This window comes from Crotalus tigris, unplaced genomic scaffold (genome assembly GCF_016545835.1).
Source record: "Crotalus tigris isolate CLP2741 ecotype Arizona unplaced genomic scaffold, ASM1654583v1 scf7180000019175.708988, whole genome shotgun sequence".
In the NCBI taxonomy this organism is placed as follows: domain Eukaryota; kingdom Metazoa; phylum Chordata; class Lepidosauria; order Squamata; family Viperidae; genus Crotalus; species Crotalus tigris.
In genome coordinates, this window is record NW_024097417.1 from 242,438 (window position 1) to 263,698 (window position 21,261).

General features: G+C 36.1%; 1 protein-coding gene across 1 annotated transcript in view; it reads left to right on the forward strand.

Annotated features, from left to right (window-relative positions):
• The window catches only part of PDGFC (platelet derived growth factor C), a 254,493-nt gene that overhangs the window by 205,479 nt on the left and 27,753 nt on the right, over positions 1-21,261 (forward strand). The window contains exon 3 of the mRNA XM_039360889.1: positions 15,411-15,591. Coding sequence (XP_039216823.1) covers positions 15,411-15,591 — 181 coding nt within the window. The remainder of the gene's footprint in view (positions 1-15,410; positions 15,592-21,261) is intronic.

The window sequence follows — 21,261 nt, forward strand, 5'->3', positions numbered from 1 at the left end:
ATAGCCCATTTTTGCACCCCTGATTTTTACATGCCAGAGGCGGCACTCAGAGGTGCCTCCCTGCCCCCCCCCCCCGAGGGCACCACAATGCTGATGCAGCCCTGGCACTTTGTGATAAATAAATGGGTTTTGGGTTGTGATTTCGGCACTTGGTCTCTAAAAGGTTCACCATCACTGAACTAAATCATATCCCTGATGAATATATAGTAGAGGTGACAAATAAATTTAAGCAATTAGATCTGATAGACAGGGTGCCTGAAGAACTATGGACGGAGCTTCGCAACATTATACAAGAGGTAGCAACTAAAACCATCCCAAAGAAAAAGAAATGTAAGAAAGTAAAATGGCTGTCTGCAAATAGCTAAGAAAAGAAGGGAAGTGAAAGGCAAGGGAGAAAGAGAAAGATACACCCAATGGAATGCAGAATTCCAGAGAATAGGTAGAAGAGACAAGAATGCCCTCTTAAATGAACAGTGCAAAGAAATAGAAGAAAACAATAGAATAGGGAAAACCAGAGATATCTTCAAGAAAATTGGAGATATGAAGGGAACGTTTCATGCAAAGATGAACATGATAAAGGACAAAAATGGCAGGGACCTAACAGAGGCAGAAGAGATTAAGAAGAGATGGCAAAATTACACAGAACTATACAAGAATGACTGTAGTATCTCTGATAACCATGATGGGGTGGTCACTGACCTCGAGCCAGACATCCTAGAATGTGAAATGAAATGGACCTTAGAAAAACTGAGCAACAACAAAGCTAGTGGATATGACAGTATTCCAGCTGAACTATTCAAAATCTTAAAAGATGATGCAGTAAAAGTGCTACACTCAATTTGCCAACAAATTTGGAAATCTCATCAGTGGCCACAGGATTGGAAAAGGTCAGTTTACATTCCAATTCCAAAGAAAGGCAATGCCAAAGAATGTTCAAACTATTGCACCATTGCACTCATCTCACATGTAAGTAAAGTTATGTTTAAAATCCTACAAGCTAGACTTCAGCAGTATGTGGATCGAGAACTTCCAGAAGTACAGTCAGGATTTCGAAGAGGCAGAGGAACTAGAGATCAAATTGCCAACATATGCTGGATCATGGAGAAAGCTAGGGAGTTTCAGAAAAACATCTACTTCTGTTTCATTGACTATGCTAAAGCCTTTGATTGTGTGGATCACAACAAATTGTGGCAAGTTCTTAAAGAGTTTGGAGTACCAGACCATCTTATTTGTCTCTTGAGAAACATATATGCGGGTCAACAAGCAACAGTGAAAACTGGACATGGAACCACTGATTGGTTCAAAATTGGGAAAGGTGTCTGGCAAGGCTGTATTGTGTTCCACTGCCTATTTAACTTATATACAGAGCACATCATGAGAAAGGCAGGGCTAGATGAATCAAAAGTTGGAATTAAGATTGCCGGGAGAAATATCAACAACCTAAGATATGCAGATGATACCACTCTAATGGCAGAAAGTGAAGAGGAACTAAAGAGCCTCTTGATGCGGGTGAAGAAGGAGAGTGCAAACGTTGGCTTGAAACTCAACATTAAGAAAACCAAGTTCATGGCATCCAGCCCTCTCAATTCCTGGCAAATAGATGGGGAAGAAATGGAGGTAGTGACAGATTTTATTTTCCTGGGCTCCAAGATCATCACAGATGGGGACTGCAGCCAAGAAATTAAAAGATGCTTGCTCCTGGGGAGGAAAGCTATGGCAAATCTAGACAGCATACTAAAAAGCAGAGACATCACCCTGCCAACAAAAGCCATGATTTTCCCAGTTGCAATGTATGGCTGTGAAAGTTGGACCATAAGAAAGGCTGAGCACGAAAGCTCAGCAAAAGAATTGAGACCTTTGAACTATGATGCTGAAGAAGACTCCTGCGAGATGATGAAACTGCTCAGTTCTAGAGGAGATCAACCCTGACTGCTCTTTAGAAGGCCAGATCCTGCAATTGAAACTCAAGTACTTTGGCCACCTAATGAGAAGGCAAGACTCACTGGAGAAGAGCCTAATGTTGGGAAAGATTGAGGGCAATAGAAGCAGGGGACGACAGAGAATGAGGTGGCCGGATGGAATCACTGAAGCAGTTAGGCGTGAGCTTAAATAGACTCCAGAAGATGGCAGAGGACAGGAAGGCCTGGAGGAATGTTATCCATGGGATCGCGATGGGTCAGACACGACTTCACAACTAACAACAAAGAGGTACCATGTTTGTAATTCTGACAATTTATTTCTGTTTACTCTGTTTTCTTCCATATGTTCTATTCGAAAGAATACTTCATGCATCAGATAAAATGGGAATAGTTTGTATCTGTTAATGCATAATAAGAACTTGTTGTTTTACAGGTAGTCCTCAATAATTTGTTAAATGACCATTTGAAGTTAAAACATACTGAAAAAAAGTATGACCATTTTTCACACTTATAACTGTTGTCACATTCCCATGGTCAAGTGATCAAAATTCAGATGCTTGGCAATTGACTCATATTTATGATTGTTGCAGTGTCCCGGGGTCATGTGATCAGCAACTGTTGCAAGAACGGTTATAAGTGGGGCAAAATTCACTTAACAAATATCTTGCTTAGCAACAAAAAATTGGGCTCAATTCTGGTCATAACTCAAGGACTACCTGTATTATAGGTGCCACAATACTCTCTTGTTTGTACTGCAACTGCTAATAATACTGTTTTTGGAAATAATTTCAGTATTGATTGAATTTATTAATGATATTGCTACATAAACAAATGCCTGAAGCAACTCAAAACAAAGACACCAAGTGCTACATTTTTATAGTAGTTGCCTATTTGAGATACTAATTAGAAGCTTGAGTAATCAAAAACTTAAATATATAGTAATAGCAGTAGCACTTAGACTTATATACTGTCCCATAGTGCTTTACAACACTCCCTGGACAATTTACAATGTAAGCATATTACCTCCAACCAGGGCTTTTTTTCTCATAGAACACCCAGAACGGAGTTCCGGCACCATTTTTGGATGGAACCTTGTAGGGTAGGCAAGACAGGTTGTATGATGTGTGTGAGTTCCGGCACCTTTTTTTTTTTTTTTTTAGAAAAAAAGCTCTGCCTCCAACAATCTGAGCCTTTATTTTACCAACCTCGGAAGGATGGAAAGCTGAGTCAACTTTGAGCCCTGTCAGGATCAACTCCAGGCTATGGGCAGAATCTGCCCGCAATACTGCCTTCTAATTACTGTGCCACCAGGGCTAAATATATGTTCTTCTCCTAATGCTTTCCTCATTCAGGTAAGTATCTGAGAATCTTCTTTCCCTTACTGGTAGTTGGCAATTGTAACAGTTGAGAGAAGAGAAATGAAAACAGCTCTGTTTTCTTCTTAGGGCAAAATAATTCTTTGGTCATTGGTTGTTTGTTTTGTGATTTATTTTTACTTTTGTGAAGTGAATTTTAAGAAGGCGATGTTTTGTTCCTATCCCTGAATAAATGGAAGTACCTACCAGAAACTGTTTGGCTCTCTAGGTAATATTAATTGCAGAGATCATAGAATTATTATTCCATAGTTTTTTCAGTAGATAAAATGTGAATCAAACATTTTCATTGGGAGAAATTTAATATTAAAGTTCTATTTGTGCTTGATAATCAATAGAGTATCAGTTTGTACACAGAACCAAGCATTAGAGCCTTTCCAGAGAGCTAGGTCTTTGGATAAGCTGTCAGAAGTAGGATAATGTAAGGCTGGTAATTTGTTACTTGAGTGAGAACTCTGAAAATGATTTGTTTGATGATCCATTGATTTGTTTTATTGGTTGTCCATGGTATTTCCATATCCTATCCAACACTAATGTTAAAAATTATCAATACTCTTCCTATCCTGTTTTTTCAGAGTTTAAATTTTATTTCAATTGAGCATCACAGGGAATACCACTGCTTGCATGATTCTGATCTTCATAGGTTAAACACATTTGAATATCTTTTCCAGGGCCTTCATGGCTGCTCAGTAAGTGGTAATCCCATTGCCTTGAAACTCAAGCACCCAAATTTGGCATGAGACTAATTAAAACCTGTCTTGATTTTGAGAAAGAAAACGCTAACTATTGTAAAAAGGGTTTTTTGCCCCTCCCAAAAGCACAAGTCATACGTATTTTAGGAAAAGTGAAAAGCATTTATTAATGGGGAGGGGCAATCAAATCTTTTTTGGGGTAGAGAAACAAATGATACATACATTTGGTATATGTGATATGTCATATTCCTGTGTAAGAAGGTAAGCACAAGATCTCTGAGCAGTTTCTATCTCAAATACTTTCTGCCTGAAGCATATGAGGGAAGCACTGCCATTTAGTTGAAGGTGATATATGAAGTTATGTCCTTAGACATTAATTAGATATGAGAATTAAACAATAGAAAACATTGATCCAAGATCACATTCCACAAATGTATGGGTTACATAAATGGAGTTACCCCATTTACCATTCGATTTTGTATCTTTCTTAATTCAAAGACTTCTAGAATATATTCCTATTGTTTAGTTTATGAATATAATTTTTTTGCACATACAAAAAAGAAATGGCTTTGGCTAAAAAGAAAATATCATTTCCTAAATTTCAAAATGAATCATGGATGCTATGCTAAAATGCTAATATCATCTTTATTAAATAGACCTAAAATTCCAGGTTACAGTCCATGGCATATTTTTGACTGCTTGTCTTTTATCATTAATTTAAGATTTCTTTATGTTTATTTTAACACCATTTTTCACTGTGCTCATTTATTACTAGAACTTATAGATCCTTTGTATTATTGGCTATCAGATTAGTATCAGCAAAGTGCAGGTTACTATTTTTTTTCCCTCTACCATTTTATATTTTCTATCTGTGGGGTTTTGTTTTTGGTTTTTTTGGTAAAATTACATAAGTGGTTTACCATTGCTTTCTCCTGCATACAGTAGTATTGATGTCTTTGTCATCATATGTCTCCAACGTTTTTCTTAAGTCATGTTGTCCAGTACAGGTTTCTGTGTACTTCAACAACTGGGATAGCCTTCATGCTTTAGGTAAACCTGCTGGTAAAATTATACCCTAGGCATACATTTCTGATATTTTTTGCACACCTCTTCCAGGAACATACATATCACACCACTATGAGGAATCACAGCAGAACCTAAAGGGTTTTCTTGAATATCTATGGAGATTCTCAGTCATCCAGGTCATGGTTGTCCCAAAGAACACTGCTTTTTCAAAAGGCAGAAACAACACAATCCTTTCAGCAGTTCCAACACTTACAACACAATCCTTACAACAGTTCCAAGCAGGTTCCACATCCATTTGCGCTATTCAGGTGACCCTGAGAGCACAGCTAAAACCCCAGGTGGCCTCACAAACTCTCAGAAAGAGTGCTAACAACCAGATGACAGCAAGGAATATAAATCCTTCAGAACTGAAGAAGCTTCTTGGATGTCTTCAAGGAAAATCAAAGTCCAGTTGCCTTTTGAAAAAGCACCTTTGGGACAAGGATTTTGTCCGTTACTGAATACAAAATAGAATTTAGATGCACCAATCTGAAAATTTCGTATGGTCTATATATATCATTTTAAATGGGCATATTGGGTTTCAGTATTTTATTTTTTTCCTTTTAGTGCTGATCTATCCACTAATTGATTTTATATATTTGTAGCAAATTGCCAAAATCACAGTTTGGATGCCTTCTTTAAAAATAATTTATCTATCTAAGATTCATTCTTGATAGTTGGTATTAGGAAATTTTAAGCTAAATAAAATTTCAGAAGGGTTGTGGACTTTTTTTCTGTGTTAATGATATACTTTTCCAAATACTTTTAAATAATCTAAAATAATATGATAAATATTTGGTTCTCTATTCTATCTGTATAAACTTATGTATGTATAAATATCTATGTATGTGTGTGTACACACATACACCCCCATTGAATTATAATGGGCTTACTGTAAAATAGTTTTTCAGTGGGCTTGCAATCTAAATAAGACATTTATACTTAATAAGGAATATCATCATCATTCATTCTTTACACACAAAGCACATAGATTTATAAGAAAATATATTTACTACTTGTAGGGATTTGGGTAATATAGTGAAGGCCATCACAGGTATAAAACTGAAAATTGAATAAAATTGAAATATTCTTATAGCTTTCATATTACTGACAAAAATTCATTTTCTAATGTGATCTGCCTCTGAAGAAACATTTTTAGAAAAAATAGTCCTTGTAGATTTAAATAAAATTAAACATTAATTAGATAAAAATCAAAAATTAATTATAACAGTCTAATTCTAATTCTTTTATATTTCTTTTAAAATACTTTCAAAGTTAATAATTATATTTAATTATTAGAATTATTATATTAGAATTATTCTAATAGAATTATTAGAATTAATACCTACTAGAAATAAGAATCAAAAACCATCAGTTGCTGTCTATTGTTCAGACAGTTGTATGCCTGTATCCATGATGTCACCTAAAACATGGAAACATTCTAAATGTTACAGAATCTTAGTTTTTTAGTATCTCTCATTTAACTTTCAGTCAATATGTGCATAAGAATTGATATTTTGGCTTGCTTCTAATTCAACATTATACATTCAATAGCTAACATTCTGATTCTATTCAATCTTTGTGTTTCCAATAATAAATATTGTAATGGAACTGTTACTCTGGTATGTACTATTTTTGGACTTGTTCAATACAGTTCTTTTTTCTCTTTAATTTTTTAAATAGCTAATATCTTCTTAAAAACTCATAGAATCTTCTAGTAATATGGGCAAAATCAGTTACTTGTAATATATTGTGGAAAAAATGAGTGATTTTTTTCATATGGAAGATTCTGAGATCAGATCTCACATGGCTTAATTAGACAGATTAAAGTGGAGATGAAAGAAATCTAGTTCCTTCTTTTTACTCATCAATCATGATCTGAACATTTAGTTTCACTTATAGTTTTCAATTTGGACTCTGAGATGCCCAGAAAGCATTTAGAACAGTACCTGGTATCTGTAATAGTATAATTTCTACATCAGGATCTGTCATGATTCTGTTGCTTTTGATTGATTAATTTATAATAATTATTAAGTTTATTTCTCTATTTGTTCTCTCTTCACTTCTGTAAGGACTCACCCCACTTTGCATCTTAAGAAGACAGAACTCTTGGAATAATTCTTCCAACAGGAATCCTTTATTAAGAGAAAATGGTTGCAGGCGTTCTAGACAGGACTTGGGGTCCAAGCTATCCAATTCAAGGTTTTAAGGGGTTCCCCAGTAGCCCCACCCAATCAACCCCCTCTTCCAGCGACACTCTCAGGCATTACACTTCCACCCCCTTTTCATTACTGCCCGACTGGATGGAGACTTCAAAGAAACTACATGAAAGGAAAACGGCCCCATTCTTATGGTTAGTTCTTTTGCAATACACACATTCAGTTCCTTAGAAGTATACTGAAGGAAGTGAGGGCCATAAAGCCCCTTTGTTCTCCCCCTTCTCTCCCTCTTATGGCAGAATCCAGAGAAGGTAGAATTGGGGTTTTCTATATTTGATAACTAAAGATGAAATATAATTGGATTCTGACATCCGGCCCCCTCAAAATAAGAGAGATCCACCTGGAAGAAACAAAACAGGTATAAAAGTTAGTCAGGCTTGTTAGGATACTCTGTGTGAAACTTCTTCAATAGCTTTGGGGCTCTGACATGACGTTTATGGACCCACTCGTTTTGTGAGGGAGGGAGGTGTTTCCAGGCAACTAGGTACTGAGTCGCTCCATGATATCTCCTAGAATCAAGGATTTCCTTTATTTTGAAGTGTTGTTCACCCTCTACCATGATTGGAGGTGGTGGCAGGGGGATTTTTGTCCGTAACGCTGACTGATGCTCTCTTTTCAGCAAGCTGCAATGAAAAATTGGGTGTATTTGCCTGAGATTTTTTGGTAATTCTAATTCTACTGTTACTGGGTTTATGATTCCTTTAATTGGAAAAGGCCCTATATATTTTGGTCCAAGTTTTTTACAGGGTTGTAGAGACTTTAGGTATTTTGTAGATAGGTACACCATTTCACCTATAATGAATGGTGTAGGCTCAATCCTTTTTTTATCGGCTTGTGCTTTGTATGCCTGCCTAGCTTCATCTAGTGCTTTTCTAACTATTGGCCAGGTGTTTTGTATTTTTTCCATCCATTCTTTCAGTGATGGGATCATTGGTTCGTTTGGGGTTAATTCTGGCATGGGGCTGAAACTTTGACCGTTGGCTATTTGAAAAGGAGTGTAGCCTGTGCTGGACTGGACTGCATTATTGTAGGCAACTTCTGCAAAAGGGAGTAAGTCCGTCCAATCACTCTGTTGGAAATTTAAAAAACATCTCAAATATTGCTCAAGTACTGAATGACAACGTTCCGTTTGTCCATCTGTCTGAGGGTGATGGCTAGATGTCAGTCCCTGAGTGGTCCCTAAGAAGGATAAAAATTCCTTCCAAAATGTAGACGTAAATTGCACTCCCCTATCAGAGATGATGCATTGGGGTGCCCCGTGCAATCTGTAAATGTGCTGGATGAAAAGTTTTGCTAAGGCCTTTGCAGTGGGAATCTTTTGGCAAGGGATAAAGTGCACCTGTTTGGAAAACAAGTCCGTGACTGTCCAGATAACAGTATTCCCATTGATTTCTGGCAATTCCACTATAAAATCCATGGCTATTTCCCTCCAGGGGACTGAGGGATTTGCCACTGGTTGTAATAGCCCTGGCGATTTCCTTTGCAACCTCTTTGCAGATGCACATGTTGGGCAGCTGGCAACATAACTTTCTATGTCCTTTTTTATTGATGGCCACCAAAATTGCCGTTTAATTAAGTGTAAAGTTTTTACAAATCCAAAATGCCCTGCTGATTTTGTGTCATGGCAAAGGTGCATGAAAGTTACTCTTTGAGTTGTTGGTATATATAACTTTTCCCCTATCCAAGGCAACCCGTCTTTCATTGTGCACACAGTTTTGTTTTTCTGGAACCAATCATCTGTTTCCAAACTTTTTCTGAATTCAATTCCAGTTTGGCTGTCCAGTTGTGGTTTTAATTTGGCTTGGGTTCTTGTGGTTACTGGTGCTGCCAGTTGTGACTCTGCCATTATTGGTCTAGAGTCTGTGGTTCGTGCGCTGTTATATTGGGGCATGCGATGTTCTTTCTTCCTAGTAAATGTTTGAGCTTAAATTGGAACTGGTGAAAATGCTGGGACCAGCGGGCTTGTTTGGGATTGAGTTTCCTGGACGTTTTCAGGGCTTCCAAATTTTTGTGATCAGTCCACACCTGGAAGGGGATTTTGTTGCCTTCCAGGAACTGTCGCCACATGAGTAATGCCCAACGTATCCCATAAGCCTCCTTCTCCCATATGGGCCAGCGCTGTTCTGTTTCCGTGAGTTTCTTGGATGTATATGCACAGGGTTGCAATACTCCATCATCATTTTCTTGTAATAGAACAGCCCCCACTGCCACATCACTTGCATCTGCCTGTATTACGAAGGGCTTGTCCACATCTGGGTGCCTTAGTACTGGTTCAGCAGAAAAAAGTCTCTTTAGTCTCTCAAACGCTGCTTGGCATTCCATTCTCCATGTTAGTGGCTGGCTAGGTTTTACTGAGGATGCTCCCTTCGTTTTTAGTAAGTTAGTGAGGGGCAAGGCTATCTGGGCAAATGAGGGGATGAATTGGCGGTAAAAGTTTGCAAAGCCCAGGAAACTTTGTAGTTGCTTTCTTGTGCTGGGTGGTGCCCAATTTAGTACTGCTTTGACCTTCTCCGGGTCCATTTCAATGCCCTGTGGGGATATGCGATAGCCTAGGTAGTCTATCCTTTCCTGGTGGAATTCGCATTTTGAGAGTTTGGCATATAGGTGGGCGGCTCGCAGCTTCTTTAAAACCGCTCTGACAAGGTTGACATGTTCCTCTTTTGTTTCAGTGAAGATAAGAATGTCTTCCAAGTAAACAAGGACCCCCTTAAACAGATGCTCCCTTAGAACGTCATTGATTAATTGCATAAAGACTGCAGGGCCCCCTTGTAATCCAAATGGCAAGATTTTGAATTGATAGCACCCCATGGGGCAGTTAAATGCGGTCTTCCATTCATCCCCTTCCTTAATTCTCACGCGATAGTAAGCTTCCCTTATGTCTAGATTAGAAAAAAATTTCCCTTTCGATAGGGGTGACAGCATGTCTTTCATGAGGGGCAGAGGGTATAGGTTGCTTTCACTGATTGTATTCAGGGCCCTATAATCCACGCATAAGCGTAAAGAGCCATCCTTCTCTCTAAAGAGGACCGGGGCAGCCACTTTAGTCTTGGCTGGCTCAATGAAACCTCTCTCTAGGTTTTTTTTTAATGAATCTTTCCATTTCCTCCTTCTCCTTTGGGCTCATGGAGTATAATCTGGGCTTCGGGAGTTTTGCCCCAGGTTTGAATTCAATGGTACAGTCTGTGGGTCAGTGGGGGGGGGAGCTCCTTCGCCCTCTCCTCACTGAAAACTTCAGCAAGGTCTCTATATTCCTCTGGTATTTCTGTTAATCTTTTTTCCTCTCCTATGATGCTTTTTCTATTCTTGATTCTGGTAGCCTCCCTTGGGGTTTTAAGTCCATAGGGTCCCCCTTCGGGAATTTGATTTCTGTCGTTCTTCAATTTACCCAGGGGTTCCATTTTTTCAACCATTCCATCCCTAGAATCATTGGGCATTCCATGCCTGGGGTCACCACAAACATTATGTCCTCTTCATGTTTGCCCAGGGAGAGGTGTATTGGTAGAGTGGCTAGGGTAGCTGGCACCCCCCCTGCTATGGATCCATCTAACTGGCCAAATGAGATTGGTTGTTCCAGTCTCCTAGATGGGATGCCCAGATTCCCCACTAGTGTTGGGCTAATGAGGCAGCGGGTGCAGCCAGAGTTTATTAAGGCTTTCACCTTCACAGCTTCGGGCATGGGGGGGATTAATATAGTCACTGACTTGAGGATGGGTGTGATGTGGCCAATTCAGTTTGTTGGCAATGGCCCAGAATTCTTGTGTATGTTCAGCCACCGGGCGTCTGCCTTGCCTCATCGTTTTTATCCTTTCATGGGCTTTGCGATCAGCCAGGTGATCTTCAAATTGTCTTCTCAGAGAGGACATGAAACTGTTGAAGTTACTGAGTTCTGGGGCATTGGAGTCATGCAAGTTCACCACCCAATCTGCAGCCAGTCCATCCAGGACAGATTGCACGATCCGGATGTGGGCTTTGTCGCCGGGAATGTCCTGCCCGTATTCCTCCATGTAGCTGAGGACTTGGGTTAGGAAAAACCCCAAGCGTGTTGGCTCCCCTTTGAATTTCACCTCCAACAGCGGACGTCTTAGAATGGATCGGTGCCTCCATTGTTGGTGGTAGTGACTTCCGTCCAGATTGCCATCTGTGGTCCGGTAGGGGGTGGGGACTACTGGATCAGCAGATGTCCCCGGGGTTGCAGGTTCCACTTCCCCCTCGGTGTCTCTCCCTTTGCGGCTCCAGGAGCTGGGGCGGCCATAGGGCTCAGGATTCTCCTCTCTTAGGGAGCTGAGAGTTCTCTTCATCAGGTCAATAGCTTTCTCTAGGATCCAGTCTGAGTACGGTGCCCAGCTTTCTCCCTCTTCACTTACGTGCAGGGATTTCTCCATCTCCTGCTTCCATTCTGGTTGCTTGGTCCCCCGTCTCAGGGTCACCTTTCTTGATTCCTTTCCCCACTCACTTTTCTTTCCAACGCCCATTGACCAGCGAGGCTTGTGGTCCCGTGTCTCCACCACTTCTTCTCCTGAGGAATCTGACCTCTCGGATCCCAACATCTGGCAAGGTTCCAATTTGGTCAGCAGCTCTCTTTCCAGGAGTTTTCCCCCTCTCTTGCACCAGTGTCTGACATGGTAAATTTTTGCAAAATCCCCCGGCAAGGGTCTCCCTTCCAGGTGGATTAATTTTCCAAGTCCTGTCTAATGTAAGGACCCACCCCACTTTGCATCTTAAGAAGACAGAACTCTTGGAATAATTCTTCCAACAGGAATCCTTTATTAAGAGAAAATTGTTGCAGGCGTTCTAGACAGGACTTGGGGTCCAAGCTCTCCAATTCAAGGTTTTAAGGGTTTCCTCAGTAGCCCCACCCAATCAACCCCCTCTTTCAGCGACAGTCTCAGGCATTACACTTCCACCCCCTTTTCATTACTGCCCGGCTGGATGGAGACTTCAAAGAAACTACATGAAAGAAAAACGGCCCAATTCTTATGGTTAGTTCTTTTGCAATACACACATTCAGTTCCTTAGAAGTATACTGAAGGAAGTGAGGGCCATAAAGCCCCTTTGTTCTCCCCCCTTCTCTCCCTCTTATGGCAGAATCCAGAGAAGGCAGAATTGGGGTTTTCTATATTTGATAACTAAAGATGAAATATAATTGGATTCTGACAACTTCTTTGTAACAGACAGTAATTTAAATGTTAAAAAGCTGCAGTTCTGTATGAAAGTTCCAGAATAAAACCTTGCTCTGGAGCTTCTGTTATAGCTTCAAGTTATGATTATTCCATGAGAATAGAGTTGAAACAAAAAAACCCCTGTTAAATTGCATCTGATTGTTGCCATAACTGAGGCTGTTTATAATTTTCCAAGTCCTGTATAGTAACTACAAAGATTTATTTAATGTTGTGTCTAGTTTAGTTTAACTCAGAGAGTATTTTACCTACATTGAATTAACAAGGACAGTGGGTTTCAGACGCTGAACAATAGTTTCTATGGCTAGATTTTATATGGAGTATGTAGATAGAACTCAGTGTATAGGGCACTTGAACTGTGTCCAATTCTGTATGCAATAACTTCCATTGATAAAAGTAAATTTATGGCTAAGTTCATTTTTCTTATAATTAAATGAAACATCTACTTGAAAACATTAAGAGAAAAAAAATTCCAGTAATTCTATTAGGCAGTTAAGAGTATATTTAGAACTCATAAGGAAAAGAACCAGGGTTGGAAAGTTGCCACTGAGACTTCCTCAGTACATGCTTTCATTACTTTTATTTGAAGTAGCTGAAATATTTTACATTCTGGAAGCCAAGAGTACTGCAATTCACCCATCCTCTATTTTTGACTTTTATTACATCAACAGGCATTGTGTCTACAAAAACAGGCTTGTTTTTAGAAAGCATGAAAGAAAAGTCCCCAAGGATGTCTGAGATGTGGTCATTATAAAACTGCTTTAGGTATCAAGTGTGCTCTGTATCATGTTGCTGAGAGAAACCTACGTTTCATTGGACAATAAAAGCAGGCTTAGTAAAGCCCTTTAAATACTGATTTGAACAGTGCAATACAATAGCTGTGATTCTATTACAGGGATTATAATGATCATCTAGAGACATGGGGTTCTGGTTGTCAGTGATTGTTTTACTTCATGTGTCAACTCTTATACCATTTTCAACATTTCAAGAATGTCATTGATTTTTGTGTTTGATCTCCACATGTCATTTCAAAAAGAATATGTAGGCAATCAAAATTGTTTAATTATCAAATATTTAATTAAATAAAATACACAATATTGCAAACAAAAGATAAAAATAATATGAAAAGGATTCTGACTCAAGAGACAGATTAATCAGCAAGAAATCAGGTTTGTGTATTTCTTGGATTTAAACAAATGACTACATTTGGGGATTGATGCAAATAATCTAAAGAAGTATTAGTAAGTTCAAATAAATGGTTTAATGTTTAACTGTAAGCAGCCCCATTAATTAAATAATATTCTATTTTGTTTGTAGATTGAACCATGGCTTGCATCTCAATTCTTGTTTTGCAAGTGTGAGTTAACATATTTATTGACTAGAACTTTTCCACATTTTTTACTTTCCCTTTCATATTAGCAGCACAGCAAATTCTATTTAAGAGTAGAACAAATAATTCATCTAATGTATTTTTTTTTTCAATGAATTAATGCCAAATAATACAAAAAAGAACCAAAGACTACGGGAAAGAATAAAAAATGATAGAAAGCATAATGAACACAATCATTTACCTGAGATTTTGAGAAAGCAGCCTTTTAGATGTTCATGTTTTAAATGTCAGAAACTTAAATCATTGCAAATAAAATCAAATGAATTAATTTATTCTAATGATCACCTACTCCATATGAGCCTAATTTGTATATATGTGGTATATTTTAAGTTTATATGTCGAATTTTAATTTGATAGGTATATGACAATGCTAACATTCTTTTCCAATAAGAATATACTTTTCAATTCCCTATTATTTCATCTGGATTATTTTGGGATTGAAATGTTGATGCTATTACTGTTTTCAATTATTCCCTAGTAGTACTGTCAATGGCTGCTTGAAAAACCAATCTTTTTTTTTTTTTTTTGAAGCAATGTTTAAATATATCTGTATTGAACAATCCACTTACAAATTTTTGCTGGAAGACCTAAGGCACCTGTCTGGCAAACAGATAAGGACCTATTTCAGCAAGTAACTATTTCAGCAAGTAACGTGTTTCACACATCTGGGGGTAGTAAAATTAGGAAGTTATTATGTGACTCCTGATATTCTGTCAGAGGCATGGCCCCGTTTTAGCAATGATTCTGGTGTATTTACTGTGGAATCACAATTGAAAATATTGAGTCAGTAGTATTATTGTAATCCCTACATAACCAGTTCATATTGTGAGAGAATCCCATTTTGAAAATTGCAAGTACTTTTTAATTAACTTGTAAATGGGATCATTAATATTTTGATTTCTTGTCAAATAAATTCTAAAACATTACTTTCTTTAAATATACAGACAAAGGCTTATTAAAGAAAATGAGAAAGAAAGAAAATATTTGTTATCTATAACATTTTTGAATTAAAGATTTGGTTTATTAATATAATGTATTAATAAATTTATTAATATAATAACCAATTAATTATTAAGAACCTTAATAACCTTAAGTTATTATGATACCAAAACTAATTCAACAGAATATTTTTTCACATCTATTGATATTCTGGAAAATGTTCTTAATAGGTTTAACTTTGATGTCAATTTCATGCTGAATATAATGAATAAGTACGTATATAATATGAACTATTGCATTTTTTTTATCTAGTTGTCTTGGTTGGTAGAAATATGAGCACAACATAAGATATGAATGTGCATTTGAATTGTGAAAAAAAAACCCTGGGAATTTATCTCTTATAAAAGAATTATGGATTGATTTACTGTGCATGGGACGCGGCAAGAATGGGTACTTTTCAGTGTGTTATATATGTTTTTGTTGCTTCCTTTTTCTGTTGTTGTTTATTTAAAATACTTCACTATTTATTTAAATATACATGAGTTTTGTTTTTACAGGTTTCTCTTATTCATAAATATTCCCATGTGCATATAACAATGATTAAATATACATCTATGTATATATATTTTGCTGTAGGTATGACTTCATAGAAGTGGAAGAGCCTAGTGATGGCACTATCTTAGGACGGTGGTGTGGTTCTGCTACTGTTCCAGGCAAACAGATCTCTAAAGGAAACCAGATCAGGATAAGATTTGTTTCTGATGAGTATTTTCCTTCTGAACCTGGTTTCTGTATTCATTATAATCTTCTCACAACAGTAAGTACCTGATTCTCAAAGCATAATGTTAAAAATTAAGGGTTAATTAGTGGAATTGTAGATTTGGAAAGACTCTGATTCATTGCAGGAATCCAACTGAAGTATGCCTGACAAATGTCAATACAAGTCCTTGTCATGTAGTGACTGACTCAGGAAACAACTAGATGCAATTACAATAGATTTGAAAAAAGTAACTTTGTGACCAGTCCTTGCATTCATGACCTTCCCAGGTCTGTAAAGGAAAGTAAAAATAAAGGAATATCATAAGTAGGGTCATTTTGCTTAATGACTGAGTTGCCAGCCCCAATTGTGGTTGTTAAATGAGGACTTTAAAGTAATCCCTTAAATGAAACCTAAATAGGAGGTGTAATTTGATTGATATAAAGGAGGCTGATTATTTTTTTTTATTGCACTTCTACATGTATTACTAAAGTATAAATGGATGGCATTGTAGGCTACTTTAAACAAGAGCTGGAAACTTATTAAGCATTTATTCCATGTTTAGTTTTATTTTATTCCTGATTGATTTATGTAAGATGGATTTTTCTATCTTAATTAACCTTTCTGTTCTGTTTCTTAATTAACCAGATATCTTTTTGGAAATTAAACATTTTGTTTTGTCGGAAGTTGGGATCCAAGTCATGAAAGTAGGAAAGTGTAATTGTAAAATTGATTCAAAGCTATGCATTTTGGATTTGTTTGAAGTACAGGTAGTCCACACTTAACAACCTAATTAGGAATGCCTAGTCCATTGCTAAGCATAGCAGTCATTAACAGAAAAAAAATCACCTTGCTTAGTGATGGAGGTTCCAGCATCTGTTGCTGACATTAAATGATTTCTGCACACCTTTGGGCAGCTATACAAGTTGAATAAATAAACAAAATATGTTATTATTGAGAATCTATTCTCTGCATTGATGGGTAGAACCATCTGGTCAAGTACTATTCTGTGAATAGTATATATACTTTTCTATGACTATAATGTCACAAAAGATAAACAGTTATTAAATTTTAGTTTGTTATAACTCAAATGCTTAAATTTTACATACTGAATACAATGAAAGTTTAAAGTTTTGATTTCAATAAAAAGTTTTTTAAAATCACAGAGATAAAACTTTTTTTACAATAATCTTATTTGTACATTTTTATTAGTTGGTTTTAAATCATGAAAAATACTACTATGCTATGAAAAATGCTATTTCAAGAAGAAGAAAATCTAGATGCATCATCAGAGGAAAAGATGATAAACATGAAATAAAACAGGGCAGGATTATTTTTTATTATTAGCAGCCCCACACAGAGAAGAACTGTCCTAAATGTCTGTCAGAAGTGATTTTGTTTTAATTCTGTAACATAGTTAATTGTTCTAAACAGTTTTATGTTTCATGTAGGAAAGGTATTCCTAAGTCATGATATTTGCTTCAATAAAATAAATTACCAAAGCTTTGATTATTAAAAGAAATGTGTCCATTTGTAAAATTATCATTGTTTTTACCTATATGCAGGTACAATGCATACATAGTTATCTGTTTAACACCAAATTCAGAGGAGAGTTGATACATCTGTATACAGTAATATTGTAAAAATGACAAATACCTTAAATCATATCCAGATATCAGGTTATTGTATTTATTCAGATACATAGTCTTGGATCATTAGAATATATTATTATAAATTCTACAAATATTTTTGTATGCCCATGTGTTTTATCTTCAAAAACAATTTTCATTCTGGACTTCATAAAGGTATTTTAATGCTGAAATTCTTTGCAAAAAGGGAAGTACTGTAACTTGGCAAAAATCATGTTAAGAAAGTCTATCTCAAATCTATCTCAAATACTTATCAGGTTTACACAGCAACTATATATTATGTAAACAAACCTAATAAAACATTCCATTTTGAGTCTGGGTAATATTCATTCTAGTGACTTGTTTAGTTTAAATTATGTCATTTACAGCTTGGCATTGAATACCCAGTGTAGTAAAAGCTATTGTTACTTGTGGGGGAGCTGGTGAATGGGATACTTGATGCCTTAGGTGCCATTAAGGAATGCATGACTGATTGCCAAAGGAGTTATTAATTATTCAGGGCACTGAGAACAAAGCTACTCCAGTTAAGGCTGAAGGAGGGGGTGACTATATTCCCTGCCTATCTTGGCACCTGGTAGTATGTCATTTGTCATTCAACAAGATTATGCCAAAACGTATTTACAGAAATTCTGCTTAGCCTTTTACATGGAAGCTGAGATGGAACGTGGAAATCCAAGAAGCTTCTGAATGGCTACACTAATTTGAAATGTATTTTGTCAGATAATTTTACCTTTCTGTATGTATTAGGCACTCATTCAGTGAGACAATAATTTTGTAGTGGGTAATTATTATTAGTTTAACACTTCTTAACTTGAAGCAATTGCATAAAATTAACCATTTACATTTATCACAACCAAGTAGTTGTAGAACATCGAAGTTGATTTCCCTTCTTTCAAAACTTTTTAAAATATTAGCATTATAATTCTAAGTACCGTATATTCTGGCGTATAAGACGACTTTCTAAACCCTGAAAATCTTCTCAAAAGTCCAGGGTCGTCTTATACGCCAGGTAGCTGTTCTCTGAATTTAAAACCAATCTGCCCCCTAGTGGCCAGCCCTATTTTTTTTACAGAAATAAGCACTAACACAGTGTTTCTCAACCTTGACAATTTTAAGGCATGTGGACTTCAACTCCCAGAATTCCACAGCCAGCAGGACAAAACATTCAAAAATCCCATTTTTTCTACATCGCCCATCACTTTATTCTTTTTCAGGAAAAGCAATTAAATAGTAGAAAACAGTGAATTATATAAATTAAGGACATTACATCTACAAAAAAAAAAAGAAACATTTGATTTGCTTCTTATACCTATAGCAGCAGTCATGAATATATGGAAAAACTTTTTGATTCAGCAAATCAATTGATTAAGAAAGATACTGGTCGAAGGAAAAAGATCAAAGTGAAAATTAAGAAAATAGATGATGAGATCTACCAGAGAGAATATTTAAAAAAGAAACATTTGTTTGAATATGGTTAAAGAAAGAGAAAAGATTCTGAATACATATGTCATTCTAAGAGAGATGAATTCCTTAAATAATACTGTATGCTTTCCCCCCCCTTTTATTTTATTTCTTGATATAAGTAATATAATACTGCTGAAATGGCCTAGATGTAAATGTTTTAGATAATTAAATGTGTCTGAATTTAAAGAAATTATAATGTATAAAAAAGAAAAAAATAAGACCTAAAGGATTAAATGACTAGGCACATTAAATGGAATATTTAAAGATTAAATATATTTTATCAAAATAATAAGAACTATATTATTTCAAGGTTTGCAAAGAAGACATTTTGGGGAAAAGGGGAAATCAACTAAATGTACTGTGTGGATTATAGATTATAGAAACCAATTGTTAATGATTTTTCTTTACAAATGTAAACCCAGCAAACACACTGTTTACCAACTATTAAGTGATTTATGTTTTAAAAAATCAATAAAATATATGGGGAAAAAAATACCAGCTGAGTTCAGGAAGCATTAGGGAAGCAGTGGTGGGCAACACTCGCTTTCTAGCAGCAAAGGAATGGAGCTCCTATTGTGCTCATCTATAAACAGAAATTCAATATTGTACCATATTTTCCGGCGTATATGACGACTTTCTAAACCCTGAAAATCTTCTTAAAAGTTGGGGGTCGTCTTATATGCCCAGTCATCTTATACGCCGGAATATATGGTAGGTCAGCATAAGAATGTTGCTGGGCACTTAATTAGGCTATAGAATGTCTAATGGATTAAAATATTGGTATCTAATAAATCAAATTATAGAATTATGAATTAGTTTAGATAATTTATGGAGTTCTTTTTAGGGATCATGGTCAATTTAGAGGAATTAGAATAGGTACTGAGTAAGTGTATTGGCTGCTTTCTTTTAACTCCAGGCAGCTTTTATTAAATCCCAGACACTATCTTGAGTTACTAACAGTATTACATCAATGAATGTTAGGTTCCTATAGTCAGATTTCCTATTTGAGTTACAATTAATTTTAACTTGAGATTTAAAGTACTGATAATTGAGTGTATATCATTATTATTACCTTGTGCATGGATTTTTATACATTTTTCTTGTGGATATGATTGGGAATAGTCATTGTTATAAAGGGTGAGTGATATTGTAAAATGAACTTAGCAGTTGTGACTGTCCACTGTAAGTCAATATAAGAATCTAAGGTATATACTTGTTTAACCTTCTTATAATGTATTAGCAAAATATTTCATTAGCCTAATCAGTAGCATAACTCTATTACTAGTTTCATTTTGCACACATTTTGCAGGTAGGGAAGATATTCTCAAAGAACAAATCTGATAAAGCTTCACATAATATAGAATAGCTATTGCTCCATTGAGAATATTGTTCATTTTGTGTTTGAACTGAATACTTAATAACTTATTGAAATAAACTATTCAATAAGTGGAAGGATGACTCTTGAAAAAGAATCATATTTGTCTCTGTTATATTTAGCGGCATTGTCACAGTTCTTCAGATTTATTTTCTAAACATCATTTATGCCATGTGCCATTTACAACTTTTTAAGACATCTTTGTTTTTTTCCATAATCTGAATATATTATATTAAAAATGGAAAGCAATACAGCATACACACACAAACACAAATGCATTCATTCACACATATAAATACATTATGTTTATATGAGTGTATGTATATGTGTGTGGGTATGTAAGTTGTCACCATAAATGATAAGTTATATCAAATGTTTATGTCAGTATGTAAATCTTAGTGCACACTTATATCTGTTAGTGTTGATTTCAACCAATAGTTGAGCTCAATTAGATAAATTTCTTATATTGTAATATAGTTGTGGATTAATTAAAAATAACAAATGTAAAATTCCAGTTGATTCCAGTTCACTTTCTTCTTGAGAGCTATTTAATTATTTTGAATAGAAGTTGAAAACCATGGTTGACAATGCAGAGAAACTAGTTTTTCTGAATTGATATCATCTTTTTGTATTAGGATTTTCTTAAATTTGGGGTTATGCTCCTTTCAGAGAAATACAATAGTTGATTTTAATTTTATTATACTTAACATTTTATTTCTCACAACACATTTTGAAGATTTATTTGTAATTGTTATATATGTACATTATGTTTAAAGGTTTGATATAGGTAGTCTTCAAGTTATGATCTATTAAGGTCAAAATTAGGAGGATGTTAAATGAATCACATTAAGTGAACAAGCCCCCATCCCTGCTCTCTCCAGTGAATTTGTTAAAGGAATATGCAGGTCATTAGGTGGAATATGGAGTGCCTAAGGAGTGGGTTGCATCTGCCTCCAGACTACCCCCCTCCCGAGATATGCCATGTTCTGGTTCCCACCACTTGGGGTCTCAACAGCTGTTTGAGTCTCCTCCTTATCCATCCCCATGCCCAATTGCTCACTTATCTTTCCAAGATGTCCAGGGCTCAAGAGGAAGGAGGACAGGCTGCTGTATTGCTGGACCACATGGCAGAATTCCAGAAGCAGACGTCTTTCCCTGAGATGGTGGCAAAATTCTTGGCTTTCCTTTTCTTAGTAGCCCTAGCCTTCCTTCCCAAGACATTAGCATATACTGCTAACGCTA